Source organism: Henckelia pumila, chromosome 4 (genome assembly GCF_033568475.1).
Source record: "Henckelia pumila isolate YLH828 chromosome 4, ASM3356847v2, whole genome shotgun sequence".
NCBI lineage: Eukaryota > Viridiplantae > Streptophyta > Magnoliopsida > Lamiales > Gesneriaceae > Henckelia > Henckelia pumila.
Genome location: NC_133123.1, coordinates 37,419,107 through 37,442,335, shown reverse-complemented (window position 1 = coordinate 37,442,335; position 23,229 = coordinate 37,419,107). Strand labels below are relative to the sequence as shown.

Genomic DNA, 23,229 nt, shown 5'->3' with positions numbered 1-23,229 from the left:
ATACTTTTAATTTCAAAAATATTAGTTTTAATTGTAAATATGAGCAATATTGAACCGTCTTATAGATAAGAATATGTGATACCGTTTGATAATAGTCCTCTATAAAATCACATTTTGTAAGTTAAAATATAATTAAGATCGCTAAATAATAATAAATAAATAATAAATAATTATTTTTATACATAAATAAAGAGTAATACTTTTTGTGTGAGATGGTCTCATTCGTGAGACGGGTGAACTCTAACCATATTTATAATAATAAGTAATATTTTTGGTATAAAATATAATATTTTTTAATGGATAACTCGTAAAAAAACTTGTCTCGAAGAAATGACCGAGATCATCAAGTAAGAGTTTTTGTAATAAATAATAAAGATGAATAAATTAAAAAAGAAAACAAATCATAATAAATTAACTACTGTCTTGGCCCATATCTTCTATGAAACCCGACCTTGCGACGTATTAGGGCGCAATCGTGATCATATTTCTCTTCTTGAAACCCGATAAATTTTTTGTTTCTCTTCTTCTTCTTGACAAAAATTGAGTTTCTGATATGTGTAATTTTTTTTTTGATCCATATCGTTGTATGAGACCTAACAAAAAATTGGATATTGTGTGCGTGAGGAATCGAAGGGAGTGGGTTCAAATGAATGGGTTCCTAATTTTGCAGGGCTTCATCCAATGGGAGATTCAGGGTCGCCATACTCAAAGGCAGAGCTACGCGAGGTATGTTTCGATCTTTTAGCTGAAGCGCAGAATTGGGGGAAGAAGAATTTATCTTTTTATATAAGTACACACACCATGTTTAGGCATTAAGGTCGAAAACTAAACTTTGTTAAATTTTGTTTACAGCTATGTGATGATTATATGGATCCAAAAAAATATGTATGCGGTTGAGGGTGTACGGTTTTTCATTCCGGCCATTTAGCTTACATTAGGAAAAAGGCGAAAACAGCCTTAAACTTCTGCAATAAAAAATATTTAGGCAAATGATTTGATATTGTTAATAATAGCCTTGTTTGCTTAATAAGCGTAATGATTTTGTTTATGTATTTTTGGGTTGGTTACAGCGAAGCAATTTCCGTCTCGAGGATGTTTTCAAGGTTAACAATTTGGGTATTTCGCTTTTCTTCTTGACATTTTGGGCGCAGAGGGATGAAAATGCTGAGCGTCGTCTTTTTCGAGGTGTTGTTTGGCGGGGTGATGTAATGCTATGGGAGATCAAGGTACCATTTATCTTTGTTCCGGGTTCATTTGAATGATCAATGGTATGGTCTTGTGTTGATGGTGATGCCAAAAGAAATCTCCTGGTTTACAATCTTGAAATTTCATTCTTCAGTGCCACGAGATTCGAACAACGTTAAAATGAAATAAAACCCCCGGTCTGTTCTTTATGGAATTTGGATTTAACTATTTCTTTTTAGCTCTTCAAAACAGGGGTTCGTTATTTGTGCTAATCTAACGATTGCTCTATGAATTTGTAAATCATATTTTCTAGTCAATAACTATAAGAGACGAAATGTAGAGGATGCACATTGATGACAAAGCAGAGATATGCGTCCTGTTGGTCAACAAGTTCTAAATGTTGTAATCAAATGTAGTGGTATTCTTGCGGCATGGTGCTTTTGATTAAATATGTGAAGATTCTCTTAGCTGCGGATTGATGTTGTGCGATGCTAGAGTTAGACTTAACCCAAAGTATAAGTGGAAGCGTTCGACCAAGCTTAAAACTAATATCAAAAGCCATAATTTTGGAGTAGGCTCGAATAGGAAAAAGAGGAATATAGATGTATCCTCATAGGATAAACTTTTTTTTATCTTTTTGTTGGATATGAAGTTTGGAAGTTAATTTTGTTATATATTTTTAGGATGGCGATGATGATATTTCGATTCCAGATGGCCACGTAGATGATGAAAGTCGTAAATATATAAGAACTGAGGCATATAACCGCCTTCGGAAATGGTACCTTGATTTGCAACTATTTTATTCTTTTGTCATTAGTGACCCTGCATTGAATCACCTACTAACTAATAGTATTGAATCACCTACTAACTGGAAACTAATAGCATACATTAAACTTAATAAAGCAAAATGTTTAACAAAGTAAAACGTGCAAAAACATAATCCATAATTTACATATCAGCTTAGTAAAACATATCGAGGCTTAATACTGTAGTGATACAACCATATCAAAAATCTTAAAAGTAAACATTTATACAGCTATATCGAATCATGCTGTATAAATAACTCCTCAAAGCTCATGCTCCCTAGTCCGGCCTCAAACTACCACCTCCGTCCATCCTGCGACCTGCCCCGTGGAATAGGGTGTCCAAGATAATAACCAGGACGTGAGCGCTAACGCCCAATACATAAACATGACTACACGTATATATATGATGCATGCAACATGATGACTGGTAAAGGATCATCTGAAAAATCATGCTCAGTATCGGCGCCACATGAGTGCTGCCACCGCACGGATCAACCTCTGGGTGCAACCACACTCGTCTAGTACACCAGAGTAGTAAGACATACATGTCCCCGCCGTCACAGTACTCTCAGTGACAGACTATCGAATATAGAGCTGAGCGGCTCTATAATAAGGTATAACAAGGTATAGGTTCAACGTGTATATGCACATGACATATGAATATAGAAAGCGATAAATCATATATCATTCCATATAATAATGCCAAATAAATGCAACATATAAACATGTATACTCGTTGGCAATTTCAGTCAATGCGTACGTACCTATAGGATAGTTCAAGTATAGTAGGATCCTAGGTTCGAAGCCTATATTCAAAAGTTCACCGTCTCACTACACAAGTTCTATAAGCCTTAACTAAGCTAATAAGTACTCCAAAAACATAAATAGATTCCCGGACCATACCTTTGTCCATAGATAGCCCTTTGAAGTCGCTAGTCCCGGATGACTATAACCATACCTTGGTTATTCCAGAACCTCTATTGAAACCGATAAGACCCTCAAGTGTATATCTCACACTATATAACTAAAAGAAGGAAACTCGGAATTCGTATTTGAAAATGAACTTCGGAGACCCCTATTTATATACAAAATTCCCGACCAGGATCGGAAGCTCCGATCTCAGCATGTGAGACACTTGTCAAAATATGAAGCTGAGTCATAGGTGCTCGTCATCGGAAGCTCCGATCGCCATCGGACGTTCCGTCCTGCATCGAACGTTCCGATCTCTACCGGAAGCTCCGATCGTGCATCTGACGTTCCGATCTGCACCGGAAGCTCCGATCTCACGTAGGAAGTTCCGATTGCTTAAACACTTGAAAATCCTTGTTTAACCATGTAATTACTTAAAATGAGATGCGGGTTACTACATTCTCCCCACCTTTAGATATTTCGTCCACTAATTAAAATCTAAAGATAAATCAATACATCAAACCATGTTTTATTACAACAACTGTAATTAAATCTTTACATGGTAATCAAAAGTACAAAGCAAATAACTCAGAGTATTCCGCTTGCATACGACTCTCTATTTCCCAAGTTGTTTCTTCAATGCCTCGACATTGTCATTGTACCATCACAAGTGGTATAGTCTTGTTGCGAAGGACTTTCTCCTTCCTGTCTAGGATACGGAGTGGTCGTTCAACATAAGACAGATCTGGCTCTAGCTGAAAATCAGTAGGCTGAATAATATGAGATTCATCAGCTATGTACTGTCAAAGTAACGACACATGAAAAACATCATGTATACTGGAAAGATATGGCGGTAACGCTAAACGATATGCAACATATCCAATCTTCTTCAGTATCTGGAAAGGCCCAATGTAACGAGGTGACAACTTGCCTTTCACACCGAATCTCATCACCTTCCTGAAAGGTGATACTCTCAAGACACATATTCACCAGGCTCGAACTAAAGTGGCCTGCAGCGAATATTAGCATAACTGGCTTGCCAATCTTGAGCAGCTTTGATCCTCTACTTGATCAAATCTACCTTGTCTACAATCTGCTGCACCAACACCAACTCAGGACCCTCAACTTGCCGTTCCCCGACTTCATCCCAAAATATCGGAGTTCGACATCGTCGACTATGCAATGCATCAAAAGGTGTCATATCAATACTATGATGATAAATGTTATTGTAGGCAAATTCAATCAAAGGTAACTGATTCTACCAAGATAAGCCAAAGTCCATGACAGAATAACGTAGCATATCCTCTAGCGTACGAATAGTGCGCTCTGAATACCCGTCAGTCTCCGGATGATATGCAGTACTTAAACATAGAGTGGTACCCAACGCCTGTTGAAAACTACCCCAGAAACGTGAGGTAAATCGCGGGTCTCTATCATTGACTATGCTCACTGGAATCCCATGTAATCGCACTATCTCCTGGATGTATAAGCCTGTCATGCGATCATAAGAATACCCCCGGTTATAAGGAATAAAGTGTGCTGATTTCGTCAAACGGTCAACAAAAACCCAGATAGCATCACACTGACGTGAATTCATAGGTACGTGGGTGACAAAATCCATAGTCATGTGCTCCCACTTCCATTTGGGAATCTCAAGATTTTGCAGTAATCCACCTGGTCGTCGGTGTTCAGTTTTGACATGTTGACAAACCAAACATCTAGAAACAAATTGATACACACTCCGCTTCATCCATTTCCACCAGAATCTAGTTCGCAAGTCCTTATAAATTTTCATGCTTCTAGGATGAACTGATAATCGACTCATGTGAGCTTGAGAAAGAATATTGTTCCTGAACTCCGCAACATCAGGTACAACCACTCGATTCGATAAGCACAATAAACCATCTGCCTGAAAATGGAATCCAGATGTATTAACTCCATTGGCTAGATGTGCCAAACGCTGAGTCTTAACATCAGATATCTGAGCATCTCTGATCCGAGAATACAATGTTGGTTCAGATAGAATAGTATACAACTGAATACCATTTCTTTCTTTCTTGTGCTTGAGTGTAAAACTCAATGAACAGCACTCTTGAATCATATGAGATAATTCACTAGTCTGAAGTGCAGAAAGTCTTACCTTCCGACTCAAGGCATCAGCAGTAAGATTAGCAGAACCTGGATGGTACTTGATTTCACAGTCATAATCTTTCAATAGATCCATCCAGCGTCTCTGTCGCATATTTAACTCCGCCTGAGTGAATAAATACTTCAAACTCTTCTGGTCCGTGAATATCTCAAATTTCTCGTCATAAGGGTAATGCCTCCAGATCTTGAGTGCAAATACAATGGCGGCTATATCGAGATCATGCACTGGATAATTATTCTCGTGTGTCTTCAACTGTTGAGAATCATAAGCAATAACATGTACATGTTGTGTCAGAACACATCCTAACCCCTGACCAAAGGCATCAGTGTAGACAACATTAACTCCTGATCCAGAAGGTAGAGCTAGCACAGGTGCAGTCGTAAGACGTCTACGCAGCTCGTGAAATGACTCCTCACAATCCGAGGACCATATGAAGGCAACATTTTTCGTGTAAGTTGTGTCAAAGGCCTGGCCAACTGTGCAAAATTCTCGATAAACCGACGGTAATATCCAGCTAGACCCAAGAAACTACGAATCTCAGCAACCGTCGTCGGACGAGACCAGTTCAGCACTGCCTCTATCTTACTAGGATCAACAGATATTCCTTCACTAGAAATCACATGACCGAGAAACACTACCCGATCAAGCCAGAATTCACACTTGCTCAATTTCGCATACAGCTGCTTATCTCGTAACGTTTGCAAAACAATCCTCAGATGATGTGCATGATCATCCTTGTCATGAGAATAGACAAGAATATCATCAATGAAGACGATGATAAATCTATCCAAATATTCTCGAAATATCTGATTCATCAGATTCGTAAAGACTGCCGGTGCATTCGTCAAACCAAATGGCATCACCAGAAATTCATAATTCCCGTATCTGGTTCTAAAAGCAGTCGTAGAAATATCTGAGTCTCGTACCCGCATCTGGTGGTATCCAGATCTCATATCTATCTTAGAGTAAATAGAAGTACCCTTTAATTGATCGAACATATCATCAATCCGCGGCAAAGGATGCTTATTCTTGATGGTGACACGATTCAACTGCCTGTAATCAATACATAATCGCATCGATCCATCCTTCTTCTTGACAAATAACACAGGTGCTCCCCACGGAGAAACACTCGGACGAATATATCCTTTATCAAGCAGATCCTGCAACTTTTGTTTCAATTCCCTCATCTCTGACGGTGCCAGACGATAAGGTGCTCGGGATATAGGCGTAGTTCCTGGTACTAGATCAATACCAAATTCAACATCTCGAACCTGAGGAAAACCAGGAATATCATCAGGGAATATATCAGGTAACTCGCTGACAACCGGTAACTGATCAATACCCGTACTACTCATGGACATATCAACTGCATAGATGAGGTAGCCCTCCCCATCTGACTCTAAGACATGACATGTCTTCAGAACCGAAACAAGTGGCATCGGAGGTCGCGCACCCTCACCATAAAAGTACCAGCTCTCACCCTCAACAGGATGAAACTGTACCAGACGCTGATAAAAATCCACAGTAGCATGATAAAAAGTCAGCATATCTATTCCCAAAATACATTCAAAATATGTCATCGCTAATATCATCAGATTAGCCGATAACACATTACCCTCAAACTCTAGAAGTCAACCCATAACTAGATGCTTAGTTACTACCTCCTGCTCCAGCGGAGTAGATACAACTAAATCCATATCTAATGATACATAAGGTAATCTATGTCTCTTAACAAAACGACTAGAAATAAAGGAATGCGATGCTCCAGTATCAATTAAAATAAGTGCAGGAATACCGCATAACAAAAAGGTACCTGTCAACATGCGATCGCTTCCCTCAGTAACCTGATCCTGAGACAGAGCAAATACTTGCCCTTGAGTCTGTGGAAGGTAACTAGAAGAACTCTGTGGTGCTGGCTGCTGACATGGAAAAGTAGAAGTCTGAGATCCAACCTGTGATCCCGATCTACTAGTAGAATCCATGCGTTGAGTACAATCTCTCCGCAGATGTCCTTGCTCACCACAAATATAACAAGCACCAGTAGCCTTCCGAAAAAAAGCTGCAGGATGCTTTCCACCACAGTGACTGCAAAACTCCTCCTTCTTCTTCTTCCCAAAATGGAATGTACCTCGTGAACCACGAGAACCAAACGAAGAAGTAGTAGAAGAAGACATAGGTCCAGATTTCACAACAGATTGAGCCCTAGGCCCAAGAGATTCACTAGGTTGTGCTGGCATCATCAATAGTGCTCGCCTATTTCTGTTCTCCACTTGACGGCAACGGTTCACCAAAGTCTCATAATATGTCGGATCATCACAGACGACAACTTGTGAGTAGATATATTGGTTCAAGCCTTGCAGAAAGATATCATACTTCGATGCATCATTGTCACTAATATGAGGACTGAAAGGTAACAGATCAAGAAATCGTTGCTGATATTGATCAATAGTCATTGATCATTGCCTCAGAGTAAGCAACTCCATTGATCATGCTTGGAAAACAGCTGGAGGAAAATAAAATTTCTGAAACTGCTGACAGAAATCCCCCCAAGTCATCTGTCCTCTCTCCGTACGTGCCTGATTAGCCTTGGCATCCCACCATAAGCATGCTCGATCCTCTAGAACAAATTCTAGAACTTCCAGTTTCTGCTTCTCAGTACAATCGAAAGCTCGAAACGCACTCTCGAGTTTGGACATCCAACCTCTTGCTTGTTCAGGATTTTTGCCACCAAATAAAGGCTTCGGTTCTACTTGCATAAACTTATTGATAATGTAGCGATGTCTACCTTCATGATCACGATGTCGATCATCATGATGGAGATCGTGATGATGATGATGATGACCACCTCCCTGTCCAACACTACCGTGACTCTCGTCAGCCATATCCTGAAAAGAATTGCACATCAAAATCCCTAATGCGCAATAATTCAAGACTAAACTAGATCTCAAGTACTAATCCCAAAATCTAAGCATGCTCTAATACCAAAAATGTAGTGACCCTGCATTGAATCACCTACTAACTGGCAACTAATAGCATGCATTAAACTTAATAAAGCAAAATGCTTAACAGAGTAAAACGTGCGGAAACATAATCCATAATTTACATGTCAGCTTAGTAAAACATATCCAGGCTTAATACTGTAGTGATACAACCATATCGAAAAGCTTAAAAGTAAACATTTATACAGCTATATCGAATCCTGCTGTATAAATAACTCCTCAAAGCTCCTGCTCCCTAGTCCTGCCTCGAATTACCAGCTCCGTCCATCCTGCGACTTGCCCCGTGGAATAGGGTGTTCAAGATAATAACTAGGACGTGAGCGCTAACGCCCAGTACATAAACATGAATACATGTATATATATTATGCATGCAACATGATGACTGGTAAAGGGTTATCTGAAAATTCATGCTCAGTATCGGCGCCACATGAGTGCTGCCACCGCACGGATCAACCTCTGGGTGCAACCACACTCATCTAGTACACCAGAGTAGTCAGACATACATGTCCCCGCCGTCGCGGTACTCTCAGTGACAGACTATCGAGTATAGAGCTGAGCGGCTCTATAATCAGGTATAACAAGGTATAGGCTCAACGTGTATTTGAATATGACATATGAATATATAAAGCAGTAAATCATATATCATGCCATTTAATAATTCCAAATAAATGCAACATATAAACATGTATACTCGCTGGCAAAACTCAGTCAATGTGTACGTACCTCTAGGCTAGTTCAAGTATATTAGGATCCTAGGTTCGAAGCATATATTCAAAAGTTCACCGTAACACTACACAAGTTCTATAAGCCTTAACAAAGCTAATAATTACTCCCAAAACATAAATAGATTTCCAAACCATACCTTCGTCCTTAGATAGCCCTTTGAAGTTGCTAGTCCCAGATGACTATAACCACACCTTGGTTATTCCAGAACCTCTATTAAAACCGATAGGGCCCTCAAGTGTATATATCACACTATATAACTGAAAGAAAGAAACTCGGAATTCGTATTTGAAAATGAACTCCGGAGACCTCTATTTATAGCCAAAATTTCCGGCCAGGATCGGAAGCTCTGTTCGGGATCGGAAGCTCCGATCTCAACATGTGCGACACTTGTCAAAATCTGAATCTGAGTCATAGGTGCACGTCATCGGAAGCTCCGATTGCCATCGGACGTTCCGATCTCTACTGGAAGCTCCGATCGTGCATTGGACGCTCCGATCTGCACCGGAAGCTCCGATCTCACTTCGGAAGTTTTGATTGCTTAAACACTTGAAAATCCTTGTTTAACCATGTAATTACTTAAAATGAGGTGCGGGTTACTACAGTGAATAGTTGCGGACCGCGCGCAACCCCTTTTGAAAAAAAAATTGTGTTATTCTTTGGCTCTTTGTTGATGATTCTTTAATTATGTATCTTTTAAATGATTAGAACCGAGGTCCTCACATTAAGTGGTATCAGAGCGATAAGATCTTGGACTGAACTTAGAAGTGAGCGGGGTAGATCGAGTCCGGTTGCACTGACTTCTCGCATGTGTTTGAGTTATTTAATTGATTCATTTAATACGATGCAAGCATGCTTTATTAATTGAGAATTTGTTGGATTACATGATTATGTGATTAAATTTTTAAAGCATGATTTACTTGAGTTATCAATTGCTTGGATTTTCGGGATCGGATACGAATCTTCTCGAATTGGTTGAATTATTCGAGGAGGAGATTTTGGTCACCTAATGGAATTATTGGAATTGGATTATCTGTGTCCTAACCCTTGATTATCAGATTATGGGTTCTCGAAGGATTTTGAATAGGAACTCATCGCCAGTTATTTCTTCGAATGAAAATCCGTCTGTAGTCACTCCTCCGAATGAACAGGGCAGTATAGTGACAGATCAGATGGATGCAAGGCGAGACTTAGTTCTTGCCATTCTCTTGCTGTCAAGGAGATACTCAGTTCTTGTCATTCTCTTGCTCGATTCCTGCAAAAAAATTATTAACAACATCCTCCAAAGAAGGCTTACCTTCACCCTTATTTGTATTGTACTCCGGAGGAGGATTTAACACTTTTTTATTGTTAGAATAAGAAAAATTTTCATGATTTCGCAAACTAATGTGATAAGTATTGGGAACAGGATTACCTCTGTAGCCTCCATAACCTCTTTGATTTATGTACTGCACTTGTTCAGAATGATGAAATTCATCCATAGCACCCGACACACCCGCTGGTTCTACAACACTAACTTTATTCAACGCGGCTACCTATGTAGTTAGTGCAGATAATTGTGCAGTTTTTGAAGTGAAAGGATCCACTGCATATACTCCAACTGGCTTCTTGACTCTCATACTCTTAGATGGCCATTGAAAAATATTGATAGTCAAATGTTTCAGCATATCGTAGGCCTGAGCGGGATCCTTTGCAAATATGGTACCTTCGGCAGCAGAATCCACAGACATCCTCGTGGGCACATTTAGTCCGTTGTAAAACCACTCGATTTGTTCCCAATCTGCAAAATTATGGTTAGGACAATGTCTAAGTAAATCTTTGTACCTTTCCCACGCCTCGTAGAGTTGTTTAGAATCCATCTGCCTGAAAGTGGTGATTTCGATCTTCAACTGGGTTGACTTAGCAGGTGGAAAATAATTCGCTAAAAACTTGACCGCCATATCCTCCCAAGTAGTGATGCTTCTTAGCGGCAACGATTGGAGCCAGCTCCGTGCCTGATCCCTGAGAGAAAAAAGAAACAAGTGTAAACGTATAATATCCTCAGATACATCATTCATCTTTACCGTATCAGTTATTTTTAAGAAAGTCCGCAGGTGTAGATGAGGATCGGCAGTTGCACTCTCATTAAACTGGTTCTGCTAAACCATGTTGATCAAGGCCGGCTTCAGTTCAAAATTATTGGCATTGATAGTCCTTCGAGCGATTCCAGAATAGTGAGCCTGGATCGTCGGCCGGAAGTGATCACTGATTGGCACCGGGGGAGCTTGATTCACATTCTCTTCAGCCATGTTCCTTAATTCTTCTCTTCTTAGTCTTCTCAAAGCTCTCGCAGTGCGTTCGATCTCTGGATCAAACAGTAGTGAATCAGTTCTTTGAGATTTTCGCATTCACTGCACACAAGAAGAATTAAAATTCAATCAGTAACTAAAAATAAAATAAAAAAAACTCTAAATTAAAATCTAGACTAATTGGTAACAAGACTAAAATAAAATCAAAATTTACTCCCCAGCAACGGTTGAAAAACTTGCTGTGAAAAATTCTCGCAAGCGCACGAGTGTCAAGTTTTAATATAGTGATAAATAAAGTGTCGATCCCATGAGGAGTAAAATTAAATATTCAGTACTTGTAATTAAAATACTCTAAACTTTATCTAAAAAATCAAAATCTCAGAATTTTTGCAAAAAAATAAAATAATCAATGAATTTTGATAGCTATCACACAACTTTCAAATAGATACCAATCAGAGAAAAATGGTCTTCCCATTCACAAAATTGCAAGAATAACCATCTCTATCAAGCATAGAAACAGAAATAATGTTTTTAATCAAATCTGGAATTTATTTTCATGAATTCTTGTCAATTATGTATTATTCCCCTCTCCCGAGCAACAAATAATATTTATCAACTACAATTAAATTTCAATATCCCTATTAAGAATCTACTTGCAGTGATCTATGCAAAACAATGTTCTTTTTAAAAGCTCTGTTAAAATTATACACTTTCTCGAGCTATATAAATAATTAACAATGTTATTTTTATTGGTTTTATTCAAAATCTCCTCTCCCGAGTGCCAGATTTCAAATAAATATTACAATTCAATTATTGATCAGGTAATTGAAAAGACATTCTAATCTAGAAAAAACAATTTATCTAGAAGAATTCAATCTAATAAAATCAAAAATTTGTAATTGCGTCTACACCAGGTTTCATCCGACATCTAGACTCTAAAAATTTAGTTCATAATAAAATTCCGAATAAAACAAATCATATTCAAAAATCCAGACATCAAATCAGAATTTGATAACTAAAAGATAAAGAAAACAAATCCTTCAATGCGATGTCGTGTCCGGACTCCCGATCTCCGTATTTTTTCTTCACAATAAAACACAAATTCTTCCTCAGAAATCACGATCAAATCTCAAAAATTCTTTTTCTCTGAAGTATTGCGGCCGTTATGCGTGTGTGTCGGCCCCCTCTTTCTGATTAAAAAATCCTATTTATATCGTGCACAAAAGCCCACTAAAAAAGCCCAAGAAAATACTTGCCGAAATAATTAGAACTCTGATTTTTGGCAACGGGGCGGGCACTCAGTTGGTTGGCGCGGGCGCGCATATGTCTCGGTTTCTCAAATCCATCTTCACATAACAAGCGCGATTGCGCTTCTCTTTCTTCTTCTTCTTTAGCGCTTCTTTAGCTCTAAATATTCCCTAAAGGCCCAATAGAAAAGTCCAATAGCCTCTTCTCGTTTCTTTTCTTTTCTTCCTTTTTCTTTATAGCTTCTTCTCTCATTTTAATTTTTTTCTCTTCTCAATTCTCATTTTTCTTCTTCTTCCCACAATAATTAAATAATTTCCTACAAACACAAAAACAGCAAAACTCGCGCATAAATCTGCTCGAAACCAATAATTAACAATAAAAATCATAATTAATTTAAGTGTATAAAATACACTTATCAATAACTTCATTGAAGCCATTAAAAAAATTATTGTGCTAATTACTGGATTTAATATTTAAACATTGATAGGAATATTCAGTTTAATATTAGATATGAATTTTTACTATCACTTGGGAAAAGAGTGAAAAATAATACGGATTTTTGACTAATAAACTAGAAGGATTTATAATTAAAAAATCAATAGGGATTAATCTGGGTGGATAGTCAAGTGAAATCGAATCTACAAAATTTACTCTCCTTGATCTTTCGTCTTGCAAATTTATTATTAATTATATTTATTTATCGCAATTTTTATTTGGGTCAACTATAAAAAAAAATTACTTTTAATTTCAAAAATATTAGTTTTAATTGTAAATATGAGCAATATTGAACCGTCTTATAGATAAGACTACGTGATACCGTCTGATAATAGTCATCTATAAAATCACATTTTGTAAGTTAAAATATAATTAAGATCGCTAAATACTAATAAATAAATAATAAAGAATTATTTTTTATACATAAATAAAGAGAGATACTTTTGTGTGAGATGATCTTATTCGTGAGACGGATGAACTCTACCCATATTTATAATAATAAGTAATATTTTTGGCATAAAATATAATATTTTTTAATGGATAGCTCGTAAAAAAAACTTGTCTCGAAAAAATGATCAAGATCATCTCTTAAGAGTTTTTGTCATAAATAACAAAGATGAATAAATTAAAAAAGAAAACAAATCATAATAAATTAACTACTGTCTTGGCCCATATCTTCTATGAAACCCGACCTTGCGACGTATTACGGCGCAATCGTGATCGTATTTCTCTTCTTGAAACCCGGTAAATTTTTTGTTTTTCTTCTTCTTCTTGACACAAATTGAGTTTCTGATATGTGTAATTTGTTTTTTGATCCATATATCGTTGTATGAGACCTAACAAAAAATTGGATATTGTGTGCGTGAGGAATCGAAGGGAGTGGGTTCAAATGAACGGGTTCCTAATTTTGCAGGGCTTCATCCAATGGGAGATTCAGGGTCGCCATACTCAAAGGCTGAGCTACGCGAGGTATGTTTCGATCTTTTAGCTGAAGCGCAGAATTGGGGGAAGAAGAATTTATCTTTTTATATAAGTACACACACCATGTTTAGGCATGAAGGTCGAAAACTAAACTTTGTTTAATTTTGTTTACAGCTATGTGATGATTATATGGATCCAAAAAAATATGTATGTGGTGGAGGGTGTACGTATTTTCATTCCGGCCATTTAGATTACATCAGGGAAAAGGCGGAAAAAGCCTTAAACGTCTACAATTAAAAAAAAGTTAGACAAATGATTTGATATTGTTAATAATAGCCTTGTTTGCTTAATAAGCTTAATGATTTTGTTTATGTATTTTTGGGTTGGTTACAGCGAAGCAATTTCCGTCTCGAGGCTGTTGTCAAGGTTAACCATTTGGGTATTTCGCTTTTCTGCTTGACATTTTGGGCGCAGAGGGATGAAAATGCTGAGCGTCGTCTTTTTCGAGGTGTTGTTTGGCGGGGTGATGTAATGCTATGTGAGATCAAGGTACCATTTATCTTTGTTCCGGGTTCATTTGAATGCTCAATGGTATGGTCTTGTGTTGATGGCGATGCCAAAATAAATCTCCTGGTTTACAATCTTGAAATTTCATTCTTCAGTGCCACGAGATTCGAACAAAGTTAAAATGAAATAAAACCCCCGGTCTGTTCTTTATGGAATTTGGATTTAACTATTTCTTTTTAGATCTTCAGAACAGGGGTTCAGTATTTGTGCTAATCTAACGATTGCTCTATGAATTTGTAAATCACATGTTCTAGTCAATAAATATAAGAGATGAAATGGAGAGGATGCACATTGATGACAAAGCAGAGATATGCGTCCTGCTGGTCAACAAGTTCTAAATGTTGTAATCAAATGTAGTGGTATTCTTGCGGCATGGTGCTTTTGATTAAATATGTGAAGATTCTCTTAGCTGCGGATTGATGTTGTGCGATGCTAGAGTTAGACTTAACCCAAAGCATAAGTGGAAGCGTTCGACCAAGCTTGAAACTAATATCAAAAGCCATAATTTTGGAGTAGGCTCGAATAGGAAAAAGAGGAATATAGATGTATCCTCATAGGCTAAACTTTTTTTTATCTTTTTGTTGGATATGAAGTTTGGAAGTTAATTTGTTATATATTTTTAGGATGGCGATGATGATATTTCGATTCCAGATGGCCACGTAGATGATGAAAGTCGTAAATATATAAGAACTGAGGCATATGACCGCCTTTGGAAATGGTACCTTGATGTGCAACTATTTTATTCTTTTGTCATTAGTCGAGTTGTTATATATTCTAGCTTTAGAATATTCTTACTTGGAAACGCGTATGCTCTGTTCATTCATTACTTTGCTCTGTGATGTTTGCAGTTTGCCATTAGTTTAGCATTTATATGTTCCAAATTTTAGATTGCCACTGTTGGAAAGTCATACGCTGTATGCATATGTGATTTTGGCGTTAGTTGAGTATTTATACATTCTAGCTTGAGATTTTCTTAGTCGGAAAGTCATGTTCTAGTCATTGTTGAGGTATGCGATTTAAGTGCAGCTCATAATCTTAAAAGTTGTGTTGTGTTTGTGAATTTCAGTGGTGGGGATCATGATTGCCCGGCCTAGTTATTTTAATTGGTTGAAGTTCCTTGGTAGTGTGGGAGCTCAGACATTGGATGAATGTTTCAATATCTCATAAATGGGCTCTTTATTTTACTTTAACATTTCTTTTTGAAATGAAAGGTTTACATTTTTTGGTCGTGTTTAATTTGGTCGTGTTTAAATGCATGTGTTGTCTTCTCTTATTGCCTTTTTTTATGGGTGGTCCAATGCTCAAGGGTTCAAGAGATGCCCGATGTTTGCTCTGAGGATGAATCCGAGGATGATTCGGAAGATGAGAAGTATGACCCAGGTGGTCGTGACGGTGGTGTAGATGTGGCTGGTTCTGCAGCGGGAAGGTTTGTACTAACAAATTATGAATCAAAATTTATGTGGTTTTCAAGGGTGTTGGTAGCTGATAAGAGTTGGGAGTGAATAGTTATGCACACGTTATGTTAAATTTATAGAAATAAATGTCTATGGAGTAAAGTTCAAATTTCAAAGCTTGTCATGAAATTCGCATTCTATTTACAGATGACGTGTTGTTTAACGGTAATTTTCACTTGTCTTGGTTAAATGTGTGAAAAATATTTGGAGGATTTCGCTTTTTGGTTGCTATTGGAGCTAATGATTCATTCGTGTTTTTTTCCTTTTAAAGAGTTGAAGTTGAATTGTTTAAGTTTTTAGATGGAAAACTTTACTTCTGCATGTTTTATTCATATATGCCATTTTTAAACTGTTGATTGAAGTAATAATACGAAGAATAATACTTTTTTTAGTTCGGGATTGAAAGAAAATATTTGATGCTCAAGTATATGCACAATTGTTCGTACTTGAGTAGTTCATAATGTGGCTTCACCCTGACGCCACCAATTTGTTTTCTTTTATTTCTTTGGGTTCTTACTACTTTCTTTCTTTCAGTGAACTACTACGTGTGTTCGTGTATTGGATTGATTTTCTTCAGCACACTTCATGCTGTGTGGGGTTAACACGTGTTTGAAGCGTGAAGATGTGCGCACATGATAACTTTGTAATTAGATAGAACACATGTACACATTCATGTGTTGTTTAAACACACACGTACGTGATATCTGGAGAAGCATTCAGTTGTCTTCTCCATTTTTTATGAAATCCATTCGGTTATTTATTTTAAATCAAAGAAGCACGGTCAAACACTTGGATGAAATTTTACTTTAGATGTGTGATTAGATGAGTATTTCTTGGACTTGAGCTGATTTTTTTATAGGACTTCTTGGCTAACTGTGTGAAAAATATTTAGAGGGATGTGGAATTTTTGTTGATGTTCCAACTAATGAGTTTCATTGCTTCGGTGTGTGTGTGTGTGTGTGTTTTTTTTTTAAAAAAATCTTTTGAATTTGAATTTGAATTTGAATTGCTTAAGTTTTTATTTGGAAACCGTTGCTCGTACACATTTTATTCATATTGCCCTTTTTTAAACCATTGATTGAAATACATGATGAATAAATGAGCTCTTTATTTTAGTTTAACATCTCTTTCTAAGTGAAACATGTTTACATTTTTTGCTCGTGTTTGCATGCTTGTGTTGTCTTCTCTTATTGACTTTTTTTTGGGGTGGTACAATGCGCAAGGATTCAAAACATACCCGATGTTTGCTCCAAGGATGATTCGGAAGATGAGAAGGCGGTTCTACAGCGCGGAGGATGAACTAACACATTATGACTCAAACTTATTGTGGATTTCAAGGATGTTGGTTGCTGAAAAGAGTTGGAGTGAATAGTTATGAGCACGCTATAGTTATAGAAATAAATGCTCTTATTGTACCAAGTTCAAACTTCAAACTTGTGAAATTTACATTCTATTTATAGACGGTTAGTTGTTTAATGGTTATTTTCACTTTACAGTAGCCCGACTATAACAAAAATAATTACGACAATAATAAAAAACAAATTACATATTTAAAATTTCTTTAGTTTAAATGTATTTTTAATTATAATATGTTATTTTTTTTGATTTCGTGGGATATTTTGATTTCGTGGGATATTTTGATATCGATTATAGCAGTGACAGAAAAGTTTAAATATAATCGTAGTTTAATCAAGCGTATATAGTTGTATTAGTTATTTTTTTCATCTGAAATTTTTAGTAATCAAATGTTAGTTATAATAAGAAAATTCAACTATTAGTTATTTTTTCATCTGAAATTTCTTAGTAATCAAGTTTTAGTTATAATAAGAAAATTACCTACGTAGTAATATTTATCTTTTTTGTAATAAGTTTTATTTGGAGAAAAATGAAATATAACAAAATAATGCATAAAAAATAAAACATCGTGTTAAAATGCAACAAAGTTTAAAGGAAAAATATTATAACAAGGTTTTTATAATAATGCACATCATATACATATAATATAGGTTTTCTTAACAAAATATCAGTTTATTATTTTATTTTATTTTTATAAAAAAAATCTTACTCGGTAAAAGATTGGTTTATGTAAGCTTTTTAGCATAGCCTTACTTTGGAAGAGTTGAAATAAATTTGTTTATTCTAAATTTTTTTTAATAACATGTATCAGTTAGAATTTTCATTATTTTGAGTTGGTGTTTATTATAAATCATTATAAATAAATTGAAATTAAATTTTTTTATATCTGTATTCGTAATATTCTATCACATCTTAGTGTGTTGCTATAAGTCCAAGTAATGCAAATTACAAAATATAATAATCATTCATGTTTAATGTACACAAATTATATGGTAATTAAAGATATATATACAATGAAGTAGGGTATATATTGAGATATAACAAATGATTTAGACAAGAAAAAAAATAAATTAAAGTATTCCATAGACGTAAATTGTTGGGGATCGTGTACGTGTGTAGAAGGGGTGAATACACACTCTTAAAAATATTTGTTTTTCAGATGATTGATTAAATAAATGTTAGTCTACTTAATCAGTTATCCTCGGCTTCCTAGATAAATAAGAGCTACTAAATGATAGTGCAGAAAAGACCTTCGCTAAATTAGGTGATAGTAATGGAAATATGAAGTAATGCAGTAAAATAAAGATGCACAGAGTTGTTTATGGATGTTCGAAGTATAATATTTTACGTCACCTCTTCTTCCTCAAGGGAAGGATAAACTAGAAGACTTTGGTTGCTACAACGTCTTGTAATACACTCAATCCAAGTTAAGACTTATCTTTGCCCAAAATGAAACTCCTAGATTTCACACCGATAAAGATTCTAAGTTCTTATTAGACTTCTTTAAATGATGATGTGTGTGACTAAGCTTTGCAAGCTTAGTTTCTCAAATCTTTGGACTATGATCAGTGCTCTTCAGTCATTAACTAGGATTTGAGTAACCCTTGAAAAGATCTCTTGAAGATCGGATAGGCTTCTGATTAGCGAAGGTTAAGTGAGCAATGGCGTGTCGAGAAGGTTTTTGTGTGCTCAAGCTATTTGATAATGTGTTGGTTGTGACGGACCGAGCGCGGGCTGTTTCTGAGTTTTCTATTTTGGATTTCGGAAGGGGGCGCTCGGTTGGTGAATAGTTGCGGACCGCGCGCAACCTCTTTTGAAAAAAAGTTGTTGTTATTCTTTGGCTCTTTGTTGATGATTCTTTAATTATGTATCTTTTAAATGATTAGAACCGAGGTCCTCACATTAATTGGTATCAGAGCGATAAGGTCTTGGACTGAACTTAGAAGTGAGCGGGGTAGATCGAGTCCGGTTGCAGTGACTTCTCGCATGTTTTTGAGTTATTTAATTGATTCATTTAATACGATGCAAGCATGCTTTATTGATTGAGAATTATTTGGATTACATGATTATGTGATAAAAATTTTAAAGCATGATTTACTTGAGTTATCAATTGCTTGGATTTCCAGGATCGGATACGAATCTTCTCGAATTGGTTGAATTATTCTAGGAGGAGATTTCGGTTACCTAATGGAATTATTGGAATTGGATTATCTGTGTCCTAACCCTTGATTATCAGATTATGGGTCCTCGAAGGATTTTGAATAGGAACTCATCGCCAGTTATTTCTTCGAATGAAAATCCGTCTGTAGTCACTCCTCCGAATGAACAGGGCAGTATAGTGACAGATCAGATGGATGCAAGGCGAGACTCAGTTCTTGCCATTCTCTTGCTGTCAAGGAGATACTCAGTTCTTGTCATTCTCTTGCTCGATTCCTGCAAAAAATTATTAACAACATCCTCCAAAGAAGGCTTACCTTCACCCTTATTTGTATTGTACCCCGGATGAGAATTTAACACATTTTTATTGTTAGCATAAGAAAAATTTTCATGATTTCGCAAACTAATGTGATAAGTATTGGGAACAGGATTACCTCTGTAGCCTCCATAATCTCTATGATTTATGTACTGCACTTGTTCAGAATGATGAAATTCATCCATAGCACCCGGCACACCTGCTGGTTCTGCAACACTAACTTTATTCAACGTGGCTACCTGTGTAATCAGTGCAGATAATTGTGTAGTTTTTGAAGTGAGAGGATCCACTGCATATACTCCAACTGGATTCTTGACTCTCATACTCTTAGATGGCCATTGAAAAATATTGATAGTCATATGTTCCAGCATATCGTAGGCCTGAGAGGGATCCTTTGCAAATATGGTACCTCCGGCAGCAGAATCCACAGACATCCTCATGGGCACATTTAGTCCGTTGTAAAACCACTCGATTTGTTCCTAATTTGCAAAATTATGGTTAGGACAATGTCTAAGTAAATCTTTGTACCTTTCACATGCCTCGTAGAGTTGTTTAGAATCCATCTGCCTGAAAGTGGTGATTTCGATCTTCAACTGGGTTGACTTAGCAGGTGGAAAATATTTCGCTAAAAACTTGACAACCATATCCTCCCAAGTAGTGATGCTTCCTAGCGGCAACGATTTGAGCCAGCTCCGTGCCTGATCCCTGAGAGAAAAAAGAAACAAGCGTAAACGTATAATATCCTCAGATACATCATTCATCTTTACCGTATCAGTTATTTTTAAGAAAGTCCGCAGGTGTAGATGAGGATCGGTAGTTTCACTCTCATTAAACTGGTTCTGCTGAACCATGTTCATCAAGGCCGTCTACAGTTCAAAATTATTGGCATTGATAGTCTTTCGAGCGATTCCAGAATAGTGAGCCTGGATCGTCGGCCGAAAGTGATCTCTGATTGGCACCGGGGGAGCTTGATTCACATTCTCTTCAGCCATGTTCCTTAATTCTTCTCTTCTTAGTCTTCTCAAAGCTCTCGCAGTGCGTTCGATCTCTGGATCAAACAGTAGTGAATCAGTGCTTTGAGATTTTCGCATTCACTGCACACAAGAAGAATTAAAATTCAACCAGTAACTAAAAATTAAAAAAAAATCTAAATTAAAATCTAGACTAATTGGTAACAAGACTAAAATAAAATCAAAATTTACTCCCCGGCAACGGCGCCAAAAACTTGTTGTGAAAAATTCTCGCAATCGCACGAGTGTCATGTTTTAATATAGTGATAAATAAAATGTTGATCCCACGAGGAGTAAAATGAAATATTCAGTACTTGTAATTAAAATAGTCTAAATTTTATCTAAAAAATCAAAATCTCAGAATTTTTGCAGAAAAATAAAATAATCAATGAATTTTGATAGCTATCACACAACTTTCAAATAGATACCAATCAGAGAAAAATGGTCTAGAGGTTTAGATTTCACCTGGTTTCAACAACAATCAATCCTAATTAATTTATTTTCATGAATTTTTGTCAATTATGTATTATTCCCCTCTCCCGAGCAACAAATAATATTTATCAACTACAATTCAATTCCAATATCCTTATTAATAATCTACTTGTAGTGATCTATGCAAAATAATGTTTTTTTTAAAAGCTCTGTTAAAATTATACACTCTCCCGAGCTATATAAATAATTAACAGTGTTATTTCTATTAGTCCTATTCAAAATCTCCTCTTTCGAGTGCCAGATTTCAAATAAATATTACAATTCAATTATTGATCAGGTAATTGAAAGGACATTCAAATCTAAAAAAAACAATTTATCTAGAAGAATTCAATCTAATAAAATCAAAACTTCGTAATTGCGTCTACACCAGGTTCCATCCGACCTCTAGACTCTAAAAATTTAGTTCATAATAAAATTCCGAATAAAACAAATCATATTCAAAAATCCAGACAATAAATCAGAATTTAATAACTAAAAGATAAAGAAAACAAATTCTTCAATGCGATGTCGTGTCTGGACTCCCGATCTTTGTTGGAACACGTTTCAGATCAGTCAGATATGATACCCGATGCAGCGGAAGTTTAAAAAATTTTATTTTCTGATCTAGAACGATTCTAGATCATGGGTATCAAATCCTTACGATTAAAATCAACAAGTAAAATAATAATAACAATTATAATATTTTACCTCTTCAAGTTATGACTTGATTAATGGACTCCAACAGATTAAATCTGCTCTTGTTGTAAATCCCAGGAATCGATGACTCGCTCGATCAACTCCTGAATTAGGTCCACGAATAGAAAACAGAAACCCTCTTATTGATTGCACTAGAAATCAATCAGATGTTTATCGAAGAGATTTACAGATTTGATCTGTCAATTCAGAATGTAATTTTCCAAAAATCACAGACTGAATTCTCTCACAAAAGGGAAACAGGATTTTCGAAAATCCTCTTGAGACTTTCTCAATATTTTCGATAAATCCCTTTTAATTTTAGGTGTGATTTTCGAAAACTGTAGCTTGGAAAAACAGTGTTTTCGAAAATCCCCTCATCTAATATATATAATTTCTGTACTGGATTAAATTATATGTCTAATAGGACACTAACTCCTTAGGGCCCATTAGTCATAACTTAAGCCCAACAAGCCAAGCCTGTTATTATAGAAATTAATATAAAATTCATCATGACTCCGATTGATAAACTGATTTCACCAATGTGCACAGAAACCATTTCTGCACCTTTTAAAGTCAAGATAATTTTTCTGAATCCGAATTCAGTGATTTCCAAAAATATCCATCCCTATGTCATTTTAGGAAATTCCACTCCCTTTAATTAAGAAGTCCAACTTCTCTTTTGCTAAATTCAACTCTTTAAATTTAATTATCTCAACGGGGATTAGTAATCCATTACTTGTGTAACCCTCAATGGTTCAGGGATACAGCTAGTCGTGGGCTCACAACTCCTTGTGACTCGGAACAACAATTTCCGACTTACCCATCAAATCATGGTAAGAGCGCCTAGCAACATCGCTCCATGATTCCCTAGGTATCACTGATAGTGCCTGCAAGAACCAGTAGGTTTTGGTTAGCGTACATTACGGTCCCTTCATCCAAATATCCCGATCGAATCAATAACCATTGGTACATCGAGAGTCGTTCGAGATTCGATAACTATGCAATGCATCCTGAAGATCAAATAGTGACATCGCATGTGCTACTAGGAAACCAAGTAACCTAAAACACATCATGTACTATGGCCAGAGATTTGTCACACTAATATCTCCTCAGATCGCATAGGATATCCACTGTAGTGACCATTACCCGGATCACCTACTAAACAAAACTTAGGCATGCAATTAACTTAAAAAAAAACAGATATCAGAATTAAACTGCGAAAATCATAAACATTAAACAATCCCAAGGGAAGGGATCTGCAAATATCCAAATATTATACAACCAAATCGAACGTTGTATCAACCCAAATACAACAGAAATAAACCTAAACGAAGCTCCAGCTGGCCAACCACTGCCTAGCCCCTCTTGGATCCACCCGCCTCGTCCAATCGCAAACCTTCCCCATGGAACAGGGTGTCCAGAAACTCAGAGTACGAGACGTGAGCATAAAATTCTCAGCACGAGAGTATGAGTATACAT

At 36.4% G+C, this 23,229-nt stretch overlaps 1 protein-coding gene across 7 annotated transcripts; it reads left to right on the top strand.

Moving 5' to 3' along the window:
- The first annotated feature begins 469 nt into the window (after window positions 1-469).
- On the top strand, window positions 470-17,239 carry LOC140864012 (uncharacterized). 7 transcript variants are annotated; one of them, XM_073267877.1, is made up of 8 exons: window positions 470-726; window positions 1,071-1,226; window positions 13,716-13,771; window positions 13,898-13,930; window positions 14,117-14,272; window positions 14,914-15,008; window positions 15,597-15,716; window positions 16,968-17,239. In XM_073267877.1, the coding sequence occupies exons 2-8, from the start codon at window positions 1,214-1,216 to the stop codon at window positions 17,041-17,043; spliced, it is 549 nt and encodes a 182-aa protein (XP_073123978.1). In that variant the 5' UTR covers window positions 470-726; window positions 1,071-1,213; the 3' UTR covers window positions 17,044-17,239. The 7 variants fall into 7 exon arrangements, with proteins under 7 accessions (XP_073123978.1, XP_073123981.1, XP_073123980.1 ...); XM_073267880.1 differs by lacking the exon at window positions 13,898-13,930 and having other exon boundaries at window positions 472-726; XM_073267879.1 differs by lacking the exons at window positions 470-726; window positions 1,071-1,226 and adding an exon at window positions 1,871-1,963.
- The last annotated feature ends 5,990 nt before the right edge of the window (window positions 17,240-23,229 follow it).

Coding starts and splice junctions, on each gene's coding strand:
- LOC140864012 (XM_073267875.1), top strand. CDS start 13,483: ATGAAACCCGACCTTGCGACGTATTACGGCGCAATCGTGATCGTATTT. Junction 13,547..13,715: donor ATTTCTCTTCTTGAAACCCG/GTAAATTTTTTG, acceptor CTAATTTTGCAG/GGCTTCATCCAATGGGAGAT. Junction 14,273..14,913: donor TAATGCTATGTGAGATCAAG/GTACCATTTATC, acceptor ATATATTTTTAG/GATGGCGATGATGATATTTC.